This window comes from Phycodurus eques, chromosome 6 (assembly GCF_024500275.1).
Source record: "Phycodurus eques isolate BA_2022a chromosome 6, UOR_Pequ_1.1, whole genome shotgun sequence".
Classification (NCBI taxonomy): domain Eukaryota; kingdom Metazoa; phylum Chordata; class Actinopteri; order Syngnathiformes; family Syngnathidae; genus Phycodurus; species Phycodurus eques.
The window spans coordinates 12,900,416-12,919,763 of record NC_084530.1 but is presented as its reverse complement, the minus strand read 5'-3'; the positions used below and the strand labels follow the sequence as shown (position 1 = coordinate 12,919,763).

The 19,348-nt window shown below is 42.0% G+C and overlaps 1 protein-coding gene across 1 annotated transcript in view; it reads left to right on the top strand.

Annotated features, from left to right (window-relative positions):
• The first annotated feature begins 1,971 nt into the window (after positions 1–1,971).
• The window catches only part of LOC133404521 (B-cell lymphoma/leukemia 11A-like), a 40,686-nt gene continuing 23,309 nt past the window's right edge, over positions 1,972–19,348 (top strand). The window contains exons 1-2 of the mRNA XM_061680477.1: positions 1,972–2,409; positions 5,037–5,423. Of these exons, the coding sequence (XP_061536461.1) occupies positions 2,355–2,409; positions 5,037–5,423 (442 nt within the window). The 5' untranslated portion in view covers positions 1,972–2,354. The remainder of the gene's footprint in view (positions 2,410–5,036; positions 5,424–19,348) is intronic.

The window sequence follows — 19,348 nt, the reverse complement described above, 5'->3', positions numbered from 1 at the left end:
TAATACAATCGCATGTTTTTACCTCGAGTAAGCCACCTCTGCTACACTGTCATCTTGCATGATTGTAATTAATTCATATGAACAACTTGTAACATGTTCCATGACCATAACATCATGATCATAATTTCAATTGAACAGTGGAAATTATGAACACCTTCAGACTGTTTGTGTAACTTCATACTGTATGCTGTCTTACATAAATAGGAGGATACCACATGATTCGTAGCTATGAATGAAACATTGTATTCAACAGTGCAAGTATCCTTGAATAACTCATTTGATTTGCACTGTGAGTTGGTTTAATGACGGATATGCATGAAATAATAGTGTTATATATTGTACAACCCCAATTCCAATGAAGTTGGGACGTCGTGTTAAACATAAATATAAACAGAATCCAGTGATTTGCAAATCATGTTCAACCTATATTTAATTGAATACACTACAAAGACAAGATATTTAATGTTCAAACTTATACACTTTATTGTTTTTAGCAAATAATCATTAACTTTGAATTTAATGGCTGCTACACGTTCCAAAAAAGCTGGGACAGGTGGCAAAAAAGACTGAGAAAGTTGAAGAATGCTCATCAAACACCTGTCCCACAGGTGAACAGGCTAATTGGGAACATGTGGGTGCCATGATTGGGTATAAAAGGAGCTTCCCTGAATTGCTCAGTCATTCACAAGCAAAGATGGGGCGAGGTTCACCTCTTTGTGAACAAGTGCGTGAAAAAATAGTCAAACAATTTAAGGACAATGTTCCTCAACGTACAATTGCAAGGAATTTAGGGATTTCATCATCTACGTTCCATGATATCATTAAAAGGTTCAGAAAATCTGGAGAAATCACTGCATGTAAGCGGCAAGGCCGAAAACCAACATTGAATGCCCGTGCCCTTCGATACTTCAGGCGGCACTGCATCAAAAACCGACATCAATTTGTAAAGGATATCACCGCATGGGCCCAGGAACACTTAAAAAAAAACAATGCCGGTAAATACAGTTCGCCGTTACATCCGTAAGTGCAACTTGAAACTCTACTATGCAAAGCAAAAGCCATTTATCAAACAACACCCAGAAACGCCGCCGGCTTGTCTTGGCCCGAGCTCATCTAAGATGGACTGATGAAAATTGTTCTGTGGTCCGACGAGTCCACAATTCAAATTGTTTTTGGAAATTGCGGACGTCGTGTCCTCTGGGCCCAAGAGGAATAGAACCATCTGGACTGTTATGGACGCAAAGTTCAAAAGCCAGCATCTGTGATGGTATGGGGCTGTGTTAGTGCCAATGGCATGGGTAACTTACACGTCTGTGAAGGCACCATTAATGCTGAAAGGTACATACAGGTTTTGGAGAAACATATCCTGCCATCCACGCAAAGTCTTTTTCATGGACGCCCTGTGTCCTCAGTTCCCAAACGTTTCTTGAATGTTGTTAAAAGGTGATGCAACACAGTAGTAAACATGACCCTGTCCCAGCTTTTTTGGAGTGTGTTGCAGCCATAAAATTCTAAGTTAATGATTATTTGCTGAAAACAATCAAGTTTATCAGTTTGAACATTAAATATCACGTCTTTGTCGTGTAATCAATTAAATATAGGCTGAACATGATTTGCAAATCATTGGATTCTGTTTTTATTTATGTTTAAAACAATGTCCCAACTTCATTGGAATTGGGGTTGTACAAAAATGAACACTATGTATGATAGCCTACTACTGTTTTACAACTCTCTCTCTCGCTCTCTCTCTCTCTCTCTCTCTCTCGCTCTCTCTCTCTCTCTCGGTCCAGCCCCTTTCATGTCCAGTCCAGTGGTGTGTCATCAGTGTGCCCCCCCCCCCCCCACCCTCCGTTTCTATAGGTAGTCCATAATGATGTGTGTCCATTGGTGTTTATAGTGGCTGCCCCCTCCCACAGTCCGCCTTGGCCCTACCCACGTTTCCGAGGTCTCACTTTGGTTCATCTCCTGACGTTCAAGTTCGCAGGAACGTCACGTCCGCACTTGAACTTGCAGCTCAAGGTTTGGGGAGGGCATGAGGTGGAAGAGGAGGAGGAGGGGGGTCTTCTCTCACTGCATGCGCCCTCCATCATCATCATCATCATCATCATCATCACCAGCATCATCATCATCGTCGTCGCCACTCTCCCGTCGCGGTAAAAGTCATGAGGATCTCTTCCACGCAGTCCGCAGCGCGTTACTTCCCCTCGTCGGCGTGCGTGTGATCCGCGCACCTCACTTTTGCGTGTTTTGAGCGCGGCTCGTGATTCTCACGGACGTCAGACGCATCCATGAGGAGATTTTCACTTGGACTTTACCTGGATTTCCCAATGTGAGAAGCCGCCACTCCAGCCAACATGTCTCGCCGCAAGCAAGGCAAGCCCCAGCACTTGAGCAAACGGGACTTTTCGCGTAAGTAAACGTGTGCTTTTGTGTCTGTCCGTGTGCCGACTTATTAGAGTAACTGGGGACTTCCTTGACGAATTTTAATAGCAAGACTGTCCTGTGTGGGGAAACTCACTCGCGCGTTGAAAAATACCGTGCTTTATTGCAAAGGCTTCCAAACGACGCGACAGAGAGAGATTCAACTGAAGTTGGTCAACGCGTTATGTCACGGAGTCTTTCCGATTTCTGTTGCCATGAAAGGGCACGCATCTCTGCTTTGTCACCGCAGACCTCTGCCCACTAAGAGGGCCGCAACAGTAAGTTACCAGCTTGCGGTGTATACAAATATATAACTTCCTAGCGCCATTCTCTCTTCGCGCTGTCAAGAGTTTTATTTGCCGAGGTTAGAGGCTGTTTGGTCAGGAAGTGATGTTTACACATACACTTGCCCACGGCGCAAACCTCGTGTGCGTTGTTACCTCGGAAGGCGCCGAGTTCAGAGCGCCAGAGCTCTTTAAGAACGTGAAATGTGCTAAAAGGGCGCCGTTTACAGATGATGGGATTATCTCCAAGATTCATAACCAGGAGACAAATTTGACTCCTTTTTATTTTTTTATTTTTCTTCAAAATGACATTGACATTGCACGGCCGTGTTTAACTTTTCCCCAGGATACATGTAGAAATGTATATTTTACAAAGCCACTATTTCGCTGCCAAGACAAGGGGAACAGTGTTGAAGATGTCTTTCACCACGAGTCCAACTCAATGGCTCCGGCACCAAATGAATGTACAGTACATTTGCCTATACACGAGCCATACATCCAATATTTGGTTGATATGTTTTTATATATTGCTTTCCTTCTTAGGTGTGTTCGAAATAAATGTCCCCCGCTCCTTCCGTGTAGGCTGAAACCAATTACGCTCTCGTAGAACGTATGCCTCCATTCTGTGAGTTGCGATACAGCCGGATTTACCAGTGGGGGGCGTACTATGATTGTGCTCCTGCAGGGCACCTATGAACTTGAACTTGATCCACTTTATTCCTGTATTCCTTAACCAAGTACATGCAGGTGACTGTTTTGTTAAAAGCACATTAGTCTTTTGTGCGTAGAGATATCATACAAACATAATATGGAGGGGGAAAGAAGTGCAGATGGCATGCACTGATAGGCCAGTTTCTTTCACATGATCTTTTTTTTTTAAACAAAACATGTATTGAATAAAACTTTCATTAAACACTCTCAAACCTTATATGCAATCACTTTAGTTTGCCCAATAGCTCCATTTTAAGTGCTTCTCAAACATTTATGATGTTGACTTGACCCATTATACATTTCTTTCAACAAAAAATGTATTGAAGAAAATAATCACATTCAACACTCTCAAACTTTATATGCAATCACTTTAGTTTAGATAATAGCTGCATTTGAAATACTTCTCAAACATTTATGATGTTGACTTGACCCAATGAGAGCACATACTGTATTTCTTGTACTTAATTGCACACTACCTGGCACCTTACTTAGTTGTTTTAATAGTTACATTGCCATAATGATTTAGTTTTATATTTAAACGATGTTACAGGAGTATTTTTTAGTTTATACTTTTTTTCAAAACAGCATAACCTTGCAAGGGCACACACCTTTTCCCATATTTATAAGCACATACTGTACTTGAAGCAGTTATATGTATTCATACATTTCTTAAATAATTTAAAATGCATGAATTTAGTATTTCTTGTGCCAGGATTTAGGGACCGCCAACTATTTATTTTGCACTGTGCACTGCCACCTGACTGGATGAACCCAAACCACTTTAAATTCTGGTGCAGTCAGGTGTCTGAAAAAGATAAAATTTCAGTTTTCAAAGTTATTCACATCCCTCTTGCGTGGTATCAAAATGAGATTATTTGGATTTGAAGGGAAATCATTCTCCTTAACCCAGCCTCACATACCGCAGCAATGTCCACAGTGTAAGCTGTTTACGATAAGCTTCAGCAAAAGAGCGACAAATTCTCACGTCTTTAATGTAGTCGAACATACAGGTAGCTGGGCCTATCTTGCATAGTCCCCCATCACCTTCTCGTCTGACCTGACATGGAATTAAAGGTTGAACCGGTGGCAAGAATCCATCACATCTTATCTCAACATCCCAGTTGGAACGTCCAATGTCATTTTCCATGTGGCTAGATGAATTCTCTCTCTCTCTCTCAATCTCTCTCTCTCTCTCTCTCTCTCTCTCTCTCTCTCTCTCTCTCTCTCTCTCTGTTAGTACTTCAGGGACCTACTCCACATCCAACCCCTCCATTTCTAACCATGGTTCACAAGATCCCAGCACTTTTAACGAAATGGGGTCCAATCATCTTGAACTCAAATTAGAATCTATTTTTTGATTCTCAGAGGTGTTAGGTTCATTAAAAAGTGAGATTGGCAGCACAATAAAGAGGGTCAAGCAACTAAGTCATTGTGTGCCTGCTGCCTGCGAGCTGAGCACGGCAGTTCATATCAGCTTTCTTTCTTTCTTTCTTTCTTTCTTTCTTTCTTTTTTTTGAGACAGAGTGGTGCATCTGTCTGGTTTTTCCACATAAGTTACACATTGTTTTACATCTCCCGGAACTGCAGCTCACATTCTGTTTACTTGTTTGCCCCCCTCAGCTGAGCCACTGTCAGGTGTTATACCAGATGAAGACTGTCAGGAGTCCCCCAGGCTGGGTGTTGCTCAGGGCGAACCCCTAAAAGGGGACCAGGATCTGCTGACCTGCGGCCAGTGCCAGTCCCGCTTTCCCTTGGCTGACATCCTGCTGTTCATTGAACATAAACGGAGGCAGTGTCACGGAGGTCTGTGTATGGACAAACCCCTAGACAGGCCACCGTCCTCGCCTCTCTCCTCGCCCCTCTCCACGTCATCCTCGCACTCAAGGAACCACCACCCACGTAGGGTATGTCACCCCGTTGAGGTGGCCGTTCAGGTGTCGCCGCAGGACGAGGATTGTTTATCAACACCCTTGCACGGAATAATTCCCAAGCAGGAGAATATCACAGGTAAACACACAAATGGCTGCCATGTAAGATGAGTTAAGCAAGGGCTGTGGGAGTATCGTTTGGGTGATATTTGAAGTATCTGCTGCTGCATTTAAAGCCTTTCAATATCCTTCAGTTAGAGCCCTGAACACATATAAAGACCAACCTTCCTAACAATTATCGCAAAGAACGGAAACATTTTCACTGAAAAACGACACACACAGTCAAACAAAGACACATATTATGGAAAGAAAAAATGAATCACAGATGTGCATAGATCCTGTGTCCTCGTGGTGGTGAAAGATGCATCTCTCTTCCTCCCAGCAGTATTCCACTGTCATGTCTTGTGGTTCTTCAAACGTGCCAAGAAAAGCTCTCTATGGTGTTAAACTTACTGATAGATTATTTATTTATTTATTTATTTTGCAGACTTTTCAAAGAAAATTGTGCATTTTAGGAAATGCACAGCCTCACATTATCTGCTTGTCTTGTGATTTGAGAAATGAAGGGCTTGTTAAAGCTGCTGGTTGGTTCATTGGCGTTCCACTGGGACTAAATGGGCCTGTTGTGATAACAAGCGTGAGTCTCTTATGACTGGTTTTACATGGAGGGGTTTGATTTTGACCAGCAAAGCTTATTCTGATGTTTATTAATTTCCTTAATACCTTGTGCCAGTTTGGCCGGATTGACTGGGATAGGGTAGTTTAATTTGGAGCCATTTCAAGATAAATGAGAGAGCAGAGAGCAGCACTCAACAATGTGTGCTACTGTCTTGTATTTGTTAGGGCCGCTGCTCTGCAGATGGCAAGGCTTTTAGCAGTCGTTAGCTAGTTAGCCGTCTGCCAATAGAGTGACCACTGTTCATTAGTGTAGAGTTTGCAAAACATCTGCCCTCTGTTGTGAGTGCGCACACGCATGCAACACACAGATGCACATAGACACACACGCACACACATACATATGCATATGCATGCACACAAACGCAATTATGAATGAACGCCCCCCCCCCCCCCCCAACACACACACACAATCAAACACACACACCATATGAAGCTCACTTGCCTCTTGGCCTTGTCAGCTGCTCGACTACCCTTTTTCTTTGCTTATTTAGATCGTCATGAAACACAATTCACATGATTCGTTAGGGTCAGGAGCTCACATTTGGGACAGATATATTTATAACCCTCATCTACAGTATCCGGATGCTCTGTAAGAGACACACTGCCTGTGTGGATTCGTTTAATTTGGGTCTAGGCTACATTCTGCTGGATAAAAAGTAATTTCAGTGTGAGAAACATTTTGAGCACTCCTAAGGTTTAAAAAAAGAAGATTGCCTCCATAACCACATTCCTCCCACCTGTGTTGCACTGTATCTGAGATTGATGGATGCAGACTGGCAGTGCCAGTGCACCAACCCTTGCCACATATGCTGGCTGCCATCAGCTGAAGCGTGACACAGAGACGAGGCATTTCCATGCATTCTCTCGCTACACAATGTTCAATTCCACTGGACTGTGTTATACTGTATGGATATTCTTAATGAGCATCTTGCAGCAAACAGTACCTTTAGAAATGTAATTTGATGCAGATGATTTACTAGTGTTGGAGCTGCTTGAATTTAGTGAGGATGATGATTGAACCTGGACGTTGTGGGGGTGAGGATGATTTCTATAGGAGCCAGAACCAGAGCTGAAGCTGTACGTCAATGGGACAGCTGAGGCTGTCTGGGAAGTCTCATAGCTGCAGCTGGGGCCCCGGTCTGCAGTCTGGAGCCCTGGGCCGTTAGGAGAGGGCAGAGCAGCCTGCGTGCCATCATTTGCATGATAAACAATTTAAGATATGCATAGCGCCAACGTAGTTTGTCTCCAGATTATGGATGGCCCAGAAAAAGAGCAGATGACCGTTTCTCACACAAAACAGTGAAACTGGATTACATATCACATGATAAATTTATATTAAAGTGGCATATTAGTGAATATTTATGTTTGTTTGCATTAATCTTCACTCTTCAATTATATGAATGCAAATCTGATATCTGTTGCAATCTTGCTTCCCCCCAGTGTACTGATTAAAGAAGCACAACCACACAATAGCACATTTACTTTTGACATTCCCTGTATAGTAACACCAACCTCTTCACTATATTTGATGAAGGAGATATGTGGTCATTAAGATGATATTGCAAAATTACAGTGGCCTAACTATTAACTATCCTTACATTTGCATACATCCTCAGTGTGTTAACGAGGCCACTGAAGCAGAATCGAACACCACCTCACACTTCCGCCTCCTTCCAGTACTCTTGCTCAGTTGAAACCTTGACTTTGAATCAATACTGAGTTCATTATGGCAGCCACCTTTCGTCTCTCTTTTTCCACCATGGAGCAAAACCTTATTTCTTGTGATATCGCTCAGAAGCTTTAGTGTGTGTTCTTGAAGCATCTTGCTTATTGGTGTGTCTGTGTTGTGGAGACAAAGGTATTTAGCAGGCACTGAATTGGCACCTTGCCACTTACTGCCAAACCACCAGTCCCCATGTCCTTCACCACCTTACACATATACTCACTGGGTATCTGTCACGGAGAACTGGGGGTGAATAAAATGTGCTGTGTGTGTGTGTGTGGTGGGGGATGGAAACTCTCCTTGATGGTGACATATTTTTCTCTGTAGCTGGTGTGTGTGTGTGTGTGTGTGTGTGTGTGTGTGTATGTACGTCCGTGCGTGCGTATGGGTCGCTTTACAAGTTCACATATGGCACTTTAGTTTCGGTGATCACTTTAATTGATGCTGAATAGGCCCAGATGCATGCTATTGTAATTACTGAACTTCAGCTAATATTTTCAACATACACACACCATTGTCTGCATAAACTGATGGTAATTGGATCTTACAGTCGCACCATGCTCTAAAATTGGTTCTATTTTTAGCTGTGGGCTCCAACAATTTTTAATAAAGGTAAACAGCAGGGGCATCGAGAAAGCCAAAATTCTTGTTGAGTATGGCAGGGGGCCTAATTACATGGGTTCCAGTGGTGGGGGTTTCAGTGTAGTATGAAGAGTGCTCCATTCTTACAAAAAAAAAAAAAAAAAATGATGAGAAAATTATCTACAGTTTTGCATACAATGTGTTCAAACATTCAGGATGAATTATTTAGTATTTTAATTTTCAGCAATCTCTGAATCCCAGTAAGTAATTTTTAGTAAACAAAATTTTCACTGAATGCTTATTTAAATGATTAGATTACAGTTTGTGATCATTTTATGCTGACTGAAAAACTGCATACCTCATACAAAGCTATTGGGGAATTTTAAACATCCATCTAAATGCATGAATTCATGTTAGACAGAAAATCAAAATCACAGCTACTGTGGCTGTATTTTAAATTTAAAGGGACAGGTACCATATGTAGAGAGTACAGAAAACAGTTGGTATTTCAAAATACTGTCAATTTAACAGCTATAACTGTTTATTATTTAACTAATGTGTTAAAATATTCATTTTGGTGATAATCATTCTGAATCAAGCACATCTTTGACAGCCCGTTTTTGATTTTCTCAATCTCAACATAAAAACCAAGATCAATATAGAATTGTTTTGCCAACACATTTGACCAATTTCAAGATTATAGGGTGCTCTGCAATGTACTCAAGCAAAAGAGGCAGTGAAAAGCGACTCCATTCCCTCCAAAAAGTTTCATTTTCACACATTGTGCACAGCTGCTGCTACAAAGCGTTTTTTTCAAGTTTTGGAAGAACCTTTCACCAATAAAGAAAGTGTATATGTGACTTTTAGGGCTTCATCTATAATTAGAAAAAATGCGCTGGACTCCTGCTATAAAAACACAAACTACTGTAATTCCAAATTAATTTTCCTAAGCGAGGGCAAGCTCTCTGTGCCCACAAATGTTGGTGTTGCATCAAGTTTTAGGGGCTTTGGCTGCATGCAAGAGCTGAAGTGAAGTGTATGTTAACATCTTGGGTGTGAATCTCCTGTCGAACAAAAACTTGCGCATATGTCTGCAAGTTTGTATACAGGTGCGGTTTTGACCACTTAAACTGTTTATAGCTTTGTGTGCATGTGTGTGAGGGATGTTTGTTAAAGCTTTACTACCCTGAGCGTGCAGGCTGAACATGAAAGGGTCTTTGACTTGGCAAGCCTTGCCTGAGGACACCCCTCTATGGACTGTGCCAGCCCAGACTTGGCACCGATCTCTGCACCTGAGGGACAGGACGGGCCTAAATTCTTGTGCGCTTGGCGGGAGGGAAGGTGTGTAAGTTAAAGTGATGTTTTGTGGGCTTAAGAAGCAGAACACAGAGATGGCCTGTGTGTGTGTGTGTGTGTGTGTGCCATCCTTAGAGAAAAGGGGAGCATTGTTGTGTTCGTAAAACAGGTGTGCGTCTGTACACATTTGTGGGTGAGTGAATGCATTTGTGAGTTGCTTTTTTTTGTGTGCATATACGTATGTGTGCGAGTGCATACTTCGACTAGCCTCCACCTGAATGGCCTGAGGCTGTGGTACCAAGGTTGTTAGAAGACAAACAGAGACACAGGAAGCCCAATTCAGGAGCCCTAGGGACACCGTGCGCACCCACACACACACACACACACACGCACACACACACACATACACACACATACACATTTTGTGGCATATCTACCCATAAGTACACGTTCTCTCCCCCCCCGACCCCACACACACACACATGCACACATCCACACTCTAAACCAGCGTCTGCAAACCTGTTTTGTCAGTAATGTGTTGGTGCAAAGGCCCTATGATGTGTAGTGAGTTGATGAGATCTGTCAGAAACATATGATCCTTATTTCAGACTCCTCCCTTTTCTCTCCCCCTGACTCTTTACTCTTTCCCTTGAATGTTTCTTGCTCATCTTAAAGGACTGAAAACTGGTAAACATTAGCATGTATGCACCTCTTCAAACTTACACTCAAGAGCTCATTAGCAATGTGGGAGATTTTGCTATTGAGCAAGCCAGAAAGGGACACGCATGCACAATCACGATCCATCCATCTTGTCAACTAACTGTCAAACCAAAGTGTACAACAGAAACAGCCTTGTTTGTCCACAGCGGCATCACACAGGATGAAAACGTCTTCCTAGAAAAAAAGACTGTTCTGCCTCTGTCCTGTCAATAGCATAGCAGACAGTCACATATCAGGGTCGGGGGTCATCTGACAGCGTCAAGGCCTGTCACACCAGCCGCCGACTTCACCACCTGCAGGTTAATGACTTTATTTTTAGACGGAACTGAAACAGAAGATGAAAAAGTGACTTTCACACAGCTGCACCTCCGGAAGTAGCAGATTTGAGCAAAAAAGGAAGTGGGGAGAAAGGTTTTTAAATTGGGACAGGAACAGACTTTGACTCTGTAGTTTCATATTAAATATGATGTACTTTTAAATGTCACTGTGATCATTCCGTCGAAAGATGGATTTTCTCTATCGTCAGGATCATATTCTCTTTTACCTCAGATTGTCACTACTTCCTCCACTGTTCCGATTGTGACTTGTAGTGTAGTTTATGGCTGGGCTGAGGCACTTTTTGCTTTGTCTTCCTCCCAGCCGGGATTATAATGTTGAGGCCTTCAGAGAGTCGCAGTTATGAGGTCGTTGTGTTAATGTGAACCCGCTGATCCTGGTCACTATCTGTCTTTAGTCTTTCTTCCTCCACTATCTTCTTCACTGCAAGTCCCAGTGCTGGGTTTGGCCTGTCTGACTGTGTGCGTGTGTAAGTTTGTATGTGATAATATATACTGTAACTATGTGATTGCATTTGAATGGGTAGTTGTCTATACAGCTGGGTCTTGCCACTCTAATCATGCATAGATATGAGACATGTAGGGCCCCTGTGTGTGACTTTACACTTGTGAAAACTCCCTCTGAATGTGAGTAAGAGAGCATCTCAGTATGTACGCACAAACCGTGTCTGCCGCTATACTCTATAGGTGCTCCTTTCCTCTGGGGAGGTTGCGTTCAAAAGCCCATTGCCTGATGATGGCCCAAGTCAAAAGTACATTTGAGCTTAAGTTCAAATCAGACATCTTTTAAATGATGATCACAAGACTGGGCCTGCACTGATTTATGAGGAGTCTTTCTGCTTCACTTCTGGCTATATGCTGTTTAATGTGTAACGGTTTACATCTTCACACAGAAGCTTGTAGCCATAAGCTGGCAAAGCAAAGAGACCAACACATGCGTGCATACACAAACACACTAATAAATGTAAACAACCGCTACATTTCCCACACATCAGTGATCCTCAACCGTTGTTGCACACAGGCAAATACATGCAAACATAATGTGCACACTCCTCTCCTAGGCACCCTTTTCTTTTGCAGGCTGAATCTCACTGATAACATGCTGGTGCCCTCATTTAAATTTGAAGCGCTTCTTTAATCTTCAAAGGCCTGATTGCTTTATGAATATGCATGGTCTGAGCTGACTCTCAGTTCATTACCTTGTTGTAAATTCTAATGACCATTAGGGCCCTGTGCGGTAATTGCCAATTGTTTTGCATTTTTGATTAGCCCATTACTGGAGCACATTCTGAACATGTCTGCCCTGCCAGCCTGCCAGGCCATGACAAGAGGCTGAGATGAGTTGAAAAGAACAAAAAGGGGAGTGCCTCGGGGACAAGCTAGTTTGTTCTTTAGTTAGGTACTTAGTGTGAGTGGTAGTGAAACACAGATAGTGTTAAAAAATACAATTTAAAAAGCCTTAAAGCATTTTTTTAAGGTTTGCTGAAAATATATATATTTTGTTTTGGGAAGGTAACAATAGTGACTTATGAGAGACACAAGACAAGAATTGTTAGCCTGGATGTACCCTAAATAAGGTTCATCCTGGTTTGTTTACGCAGCGATTGAGTGCAAGAACGTGTACCTTACTTCATTTATGTCAGCATATATAATTGTTGACCGTGTGCGTGGCTGCCCGTCCGAATGTGTCTACATGTCCAAATTTGCGTGCTAGCGGGTGAGTTGAGGAAGGTAGCTGGTGTGCTGGGAGTGGTCGGGAAGTTCTGGTGGTGTATCCCAATGCTCGGCGTGCCTGGGACTTATGAAAGATTGATGCCTCCTAGCAGAATGGCACGGCCCTGCTACAACTTGATAACATCTAATGGATAATTTAACGCTCTAAAACCGGCAGGCTGGTCCCCCTCTCTGGCTGGATGGAGCGGACAGCAGCTGCTAGGCTTTTGGGGGATGCTGCTTTGACTGAGTGTCAGAGGGAGACTTGAGGACACGCAGAAAAGGGGGAAAAGAGAGGGAGCAAAGGAGGACGAAAGGAAATGTGTCCATGGCGTGACTGGAAACCCCACTTTAGTGCCCAGAGTGAACTTTATAGTGTCAAGAGTTGATTAGGCAGCTCTTGTCACAGTTGTTAAGATATGAAAAAAAACAACCTCCTCTTCAACTTAAATGCACCCCCACTGCCTGCAGTCATTCGCTCTCTGTACATGTGAACAGGAGTAGGAACAAGGATAACATTAGTGTTATATTTTAGGTTCTTATATTGATAAAAGTATCGGGACATATCTCTTCATCACAGAATTTATCCAATCAGGTGTCAGAATAGGCCCCTTAGTTGCCCTTAAATCTGATTTATCCAGTTTACAGGCCCTGCCTGTGTGGAGTTTGCATGTTCTCCCCATGCCTGGGTGGGTTTTCTCCAGGCACTCCCACATCCCAAAAACATGCATGGTAGGTCAATTGGAAACTCTAAATTGCCCGTAGGTATGAATGTGATCGCGAATGATAGTTTGTTTCTATGTGCCCTGCGATTGGCTGGCGACCGGTGCAGGGTGTACCCCGCCTCTCGCCCGAAGATAGCTGGGATAGGCGCCAGCAGCCCACGACCCATGTGAGGATAAGCTGTGAAGAAAATGGATGGAAATGTATAATTTAACCGTACCCATTACTTGGTAATGTACAGTACGCCACACAAGTCACAGAATGATGTCATCAACATGAAGCAATAACTTAAATATTAGTGTAGTTGAAGCCACATTAAATGAGCAACTTAGTGGAGACTTGACATGCCAAGACATTACAGTAAGTACCTAAATGTAAACAAGAACACCATCCTCAGTACACTTCTCTAAAGACTCTTAAATGATAGATAGTTGGATGCCGATCGTGGTCCATGAAGGCAACTGTGTGTGTGCGTGCATTTGTGCGCGCGTGTGTGTGCGTCCATTTGTGCGTGCGTGTACATAAACGTGAAAGTGCATGGCGGTTTGATATTGGGGACATACACACACACCATTGCTCCCACCATCGTAATTTTGATGCGAAGAGCGAGAAAAGGTGACAAGATTATGCAACTGTTTAACTAGCAAAGCTGTGGGTGATTGATGGGGGGGAGAAGCATTTACCTACGTGACGTCAGCCATGCAGCACGTTAAACCAGCTCACAGTCCGGACAACAGACAAAGTTGAAAGCTCTCAGTTTTCATTGTAAATATAATTTAAGATAAGTATTGTAAGTCATTCAGTGAGTCAGTCCTTATTGTATGACAATTTATGACTGCGCACTTTGGTATGAATAATTAACCCACAATGCATTGCGCGCTAAACACGGCAGTAAAACTGTATTCTTCATGTGTAAATAAAGAAGTACAGTAATTTCTCGTGTATAATGTGCACCCAAGTATAATGCGCACCCCCAAAGTTGCACGATTTTGCTTCTACCCATATGATCAAAACATGAAGTATTATCTGTATTTTGATTTTTTTCAAAGAATTATTCTGGAGTTAAGCACTTTATTTGAACACATAATCCTTTCTTTTTATTTAGTTGCTCTTATTTTGAAATTCACAGCCCTACTTTTATTTAGTAGATGAGAAAACACACAGTTGTGCTCATATGTTTGCTTGCCCAGGCAGAATTTGTAAGATGTGTACAATTATTTTAAGAAAACATGAAGGACCAGGGGAAAGACATTTAATTTTATTTTAATGGGATTCAAATTAAACTGTCAACCTTTTCAGAAAAGCATTATCATTAAACAAAACATAACCATAAAGACATTAATGATGTTTGTTGTTCAGTCATTAGTCGTATTTATAAAAAACAAAAAACTAAACAAAACAATATTTCACAAATTCTGCCTGGGTATGTAAACTTATGAGCACAATTGTACATATATGCAGTCATATGTACCCCTGTCATATTGGAATGAAAGTGTAGTCTACACATTTTTCGTAACCTCAAGGGGGGGCGGTGGCATAGTGGAATGAAAGTGTACAGCTTTTTAATAACCTCTAGATGGCAGCATACATTTATAAAATGTGAAAGTCTTTTTTATTTTCTCCTATACCTATGTATAATCCGTAGTATTGATCTTTGACCATTTTTGGTGGTAAAAAAAAAAGTGCATTGTACAAGAGAAATTACGGTAACAAAAATCAAATACACTTTTTACAAAGAAAAATAACAAAAATAGTGTCGCGACAGTGAAATCGTGCATTTCTTTGCACCTTTATGGTACTGTACCGTCACTGTGTGACTGTGAATCAACAAACACCTTCCAATCGCTTTCTTCTGTCTGTTTAGAAGCGAGCAGTCTGTGTGAACGGTTAAATGGTACTGAATAACTGGACAGGGTTTTGTTCAAATCACCAGCCACAAATTAGTACTTGGTGAGAGACATTTATGACTCAAAAGTAACTATTGGTGGTTTGAATAAGTAACCTGTAGTCTGATTACTTTCCCGGCAAAGAAACACATTACTTTGCTCGTTACTCAAAATGGGGTTTTGGAGTTACCGGCATCACTGCAAATGACAACTAATACTGCATTCATAAATCAACCCATAAATGTTTGTGGTTCTTATGTGTTAGGTTCTCTTGTCCCACTCACATGTAGGATTCATAATCTCTGCAGCTCTGACATCTTCAGTCAGTCTCTTATTCCCAGACTATTAAACCGTTGACAGTTTGGTTTAATCGCCCCGCAGTTGGACTTCAAGGGGAATTACAAAGAGGTCAGCAGACTCTTTCTCTGAGGTGTGAAGAGAAAAAGCCAGGTGTATGTATACTGTTCTGTGCTCCGTGGTGCATGTGTGTCAACCTCAAAGAGGTCATTTTTTTTCTTGTTTTATCAGCTCAGAGGATTCAGAAGGTTAAGTTCTGTCTTTCTTTCCTTGGGCAGACAAAAAAGAGGACATTTTTACAGCCCAGTATAAGGAATTCCGGGAGTAAGTAGCAAGCCAGGATCCCTCATCTATGTCTTTCTACGTCCAGCCTGCATGTGCCTATGTTCACACACACTCAAAGAGGAAGGTTGCGCAGCCTGCTTTAAGGCATCTCATGAAGACAGCATGATAGATGGCTCTGTTAAAGGGTCCCAGGGTGTCCCCTGAACTTGAAGCACTGTGTTTATCTTGAATAGGAGACGCATAGAGTGGTGGTGGTGGGGGGGGGGGGGGGGGGGGGGTGGGTCAGTGAGCAGGAGGAGAAAGGGAATGATATAGCTTTCAGAGGAAGGGAGAGAAAAGGAGGAGGAGGAGGGTGAGTTAGGGTCTGTATCTGGGCAGGCCTGGCTGGGGGTTGGGGAGGTTAAGGGGGGGGGGGGGGGTCGTGAGCAGGCATGGCTGTTGGAGGATCGAAAGAGGGGGGATGGGGTCTCTTTCCCCGTAGCTGTCCATTAACAGATGAACTTGGCAATGGTCCAGGCCTCAAAGGTCTTGGGAGACAGTCATACACACATTCATTTGCTCATACACACGGATGCACACTTCCCTAGTACCTGCTGACTGCCGTTGGAATGCCACCAGAGTTATTTTTTGTCCAGAGGCGAAAAAGGGCACGGCTCTGGTTTACCTATGTCAGAACCAGTTCTGACCGGTTGGACAGCTAGCTTGAAAGAAGGCAGACGGACAGGTCTGGTGGTCACCCGGCCCTTCTCGGTTTCTCTTCTCTTCTTGTCCTGCTCTGTTTTTCAGACTTAGAGGATGAAATAAAGACACAACCTCCAACCTGAGGGCACTGGATAATGCAGAAGCGATATCAAATAAAGTGAGAGAGCGTGGGAAAAGAGAGAGGAACAGAGAGTTGAGAACAGGGTGGTAATAGGAGGGAAAACGGTTTTGTTGTTGTTGGTGCGCTCCTCCTTGACTGGGCAACAACACCACCTCTGCTATTGTGTACTGAAAACATTGCAGCAAATGTGATGAGAGTTAAAACTGTGTGTGAGAGATAGTTTGGAGGATTAGGAATTATTAAGGGAATAATTAATTGTAGGGTTGTTTTATTTACAGAATCTTTCCTATTCCTTATTTCCTTATTCATATCTCTGTTTGTGCCTGCCATACAATATGGATGTAGCTCTACTCCTAATTACAATTCGGATGTGTCCCTTGAGTTTTGAGTGCTAGCTGTTTACCATTCCACTTCAAATGCTTTCAGCTCACACACAACACAAACCTGACCTTAAGATGTCAGATCACAAAGACCTGACACATCATGAACATCCACTAAATTCAAGGAATTGTTTATACTTCTTCCTACTCCTCTTCGAACATGTAAATGATCAGTTTTGTGTAAGCGTGCAAATTATTACCTATTTTTGAGTTGATTAGTTCTATAATCTAAATATGTTTTCTTTTGTATTTGCTGATATGTTCATTTGTGTTTTTTTATTTTCACTAGTTAGTGCATTAAACTTTTCCATTTGTTGTACTTATTAATTTTTATACATGTTCAAAATAAAAAAAAGTAATCTTAAATGTATTGCTTTGGTACCTTAAATTGGTACCAAATTCAGTCTCTCAACATTTGCCATCAATCGACTATTGTGTGACTGAGTGATAAGCTTTTGTACATCAAAATAACAGTTTTCTCACATTACTTACTCACATTACTTACTTTTACATTTTTAACAAAGCACAATAACAGCATAGCATTTTGCAATAACCAATAATGTGGTCCTTTCTGAATTGTATGAATATACTGGATTTGTTTCACCAAGCTCAAACACTAAATTATGCTAAATGAAGCAAGGATCTTACGAAAGGGTATTGCTGCCACTCCAGAAAAAATAAAAAAGGTTCAGTATCACGTTATAACGTGGTAAGTTTCACATTATAATTTGAAAAAGCTGGTCTCGCGGAGGATTCGTCAACTCTTGTTGCGACCCTGTGTGTTCACATCCTTCCAAGTTGGAGTTAGGGCCGCAGGCAGACACAGAGGTTTCCTCTAGCGTATCTATAGTTAGTATAGCTAGTAACTGTGATATAATGTTTAAGAGACAAAAAGGACTACCACAGGAAAATGCTTTGTTTTGGTTTGCCAAATGTGGGAATCAAATTCATCACATTTTAACGTAATAACGTCTTACATTATAATGTTAAACTTATCACGTTATAACCTGGTGCTGAACATTTTAAAATTTTTTGGGTGTGGCTGGAATACGCTTCAGTAGGATCTAGCACTTAGTAACGTAACGTCCAATTACGGCGCATAGTTGCATGGAATCTGTATTTTTATCTTGGGCCTTTCAGATGAGCAACAGCATCCCTTAGAATTCAGCATTCCTGAAGGAATTGCAATTTCTTGTCAATTTTGTATTTGTTGAATCATAGACTCATGCAAGCGCTATCTAAAGATTGTAGCATTTTAAATTTCATATTAAAGTGGTTGGTCTGAATGCGTGAACTCTGATCTCACAACAATCTCATTATATGTCAAGATGTTTACCTGCCATGTGGATCTAAATCGAATCAGCTGCTCAAAGGAGCATTGTCGTGTTCATGGGCCGCGAGCACCTCCTGTTTCCATGTGATGGAGACTCCAATGGCTGTTAGCGGGCATCAAAAGCCACCACTGACGAATGGATGGAGTCTTTGTGAATTCATCACATGCAGGCTGTAGGGCAAACATTGATAATGTATGTTTGCATGTCTGTGCGCATGTGTTCCAATGTAAGTGCAGGCAATCTCATTTGCATGTATTCACGCACGCTCACATTAATTTGTTATTTATAAAGAAGTTGGTTGCTTTTATCCCCCTTCTTCTTTGCTCGTCTGTTTGCAGCCTTCCAGTTCTTGCTGTAGTTCTCAAAAACCTTTGCTCTCCAAAACTCTTGGTGCTGAATCCAACTAAATGGCTTGCTTCTTTGTGCAAGGCTGTTTTTTTTTTTTTTTTTTTTTTTTTTTTTTTTTTAATATATATAATGCGCCCTGTAAATTTGCATATGTATATGCACAGATTGTATGAGAAGTGCTCTCACACTTAAAGCAGTTGAATATGGTGGGTGATGGGGTATGTTGTAAGGCCAGTGTGTATACTTTATGTGTGTGTGTGCATTGATGGGGGGTTATGTTGGCACTTTGAGACCCCCCAGCCCCTCCCAGACAAAGCCAGCCACCACTCCCAGATGGTAGTCTGCTCTCTTCGGCCATGTGTCTGGTGTATGTGTGGGTGTGTTTATGGACAGGGACAGCTACAAAGATGGAGAGAGTGAGGAAGAAATTTGCAATTGAGAATGAGCGGAAAAGTGAAATACTGATGCAGAGAGAGAGAGAGAGAGTTTGTGTGTGCGTGTGTATGTGTGTGTGTGTGTGTGTGTCTATGCATACACACGCGAGGAGTTTAAGACTAGTCTATATACAGATTGGTTTGCATATCCTGAGTAGAGTAAGAGGGATCCAGTGTGGTTCGCTATGTTGTCTGTGCCTTGTTGTTCCAGATGCATTAGAGTACATAATGTAAGATAGAGGGACAAAGAGAGGGGAAAAAGCGTAACAGAGAGGGTGCAGATAGAGAGCTGGACCGTCAGGATTATGCCTGCTGGACATTCCGGCAAAAACGGAGTTACATAGTGGAGAAAGTGTGACTATAAGAAAGGTTTACTGTGTAAATATGATGATATTTAGGGCTGTGGCTTTTTTTATTTTTTTTGTGTTTTACAGTAATTGAATCATT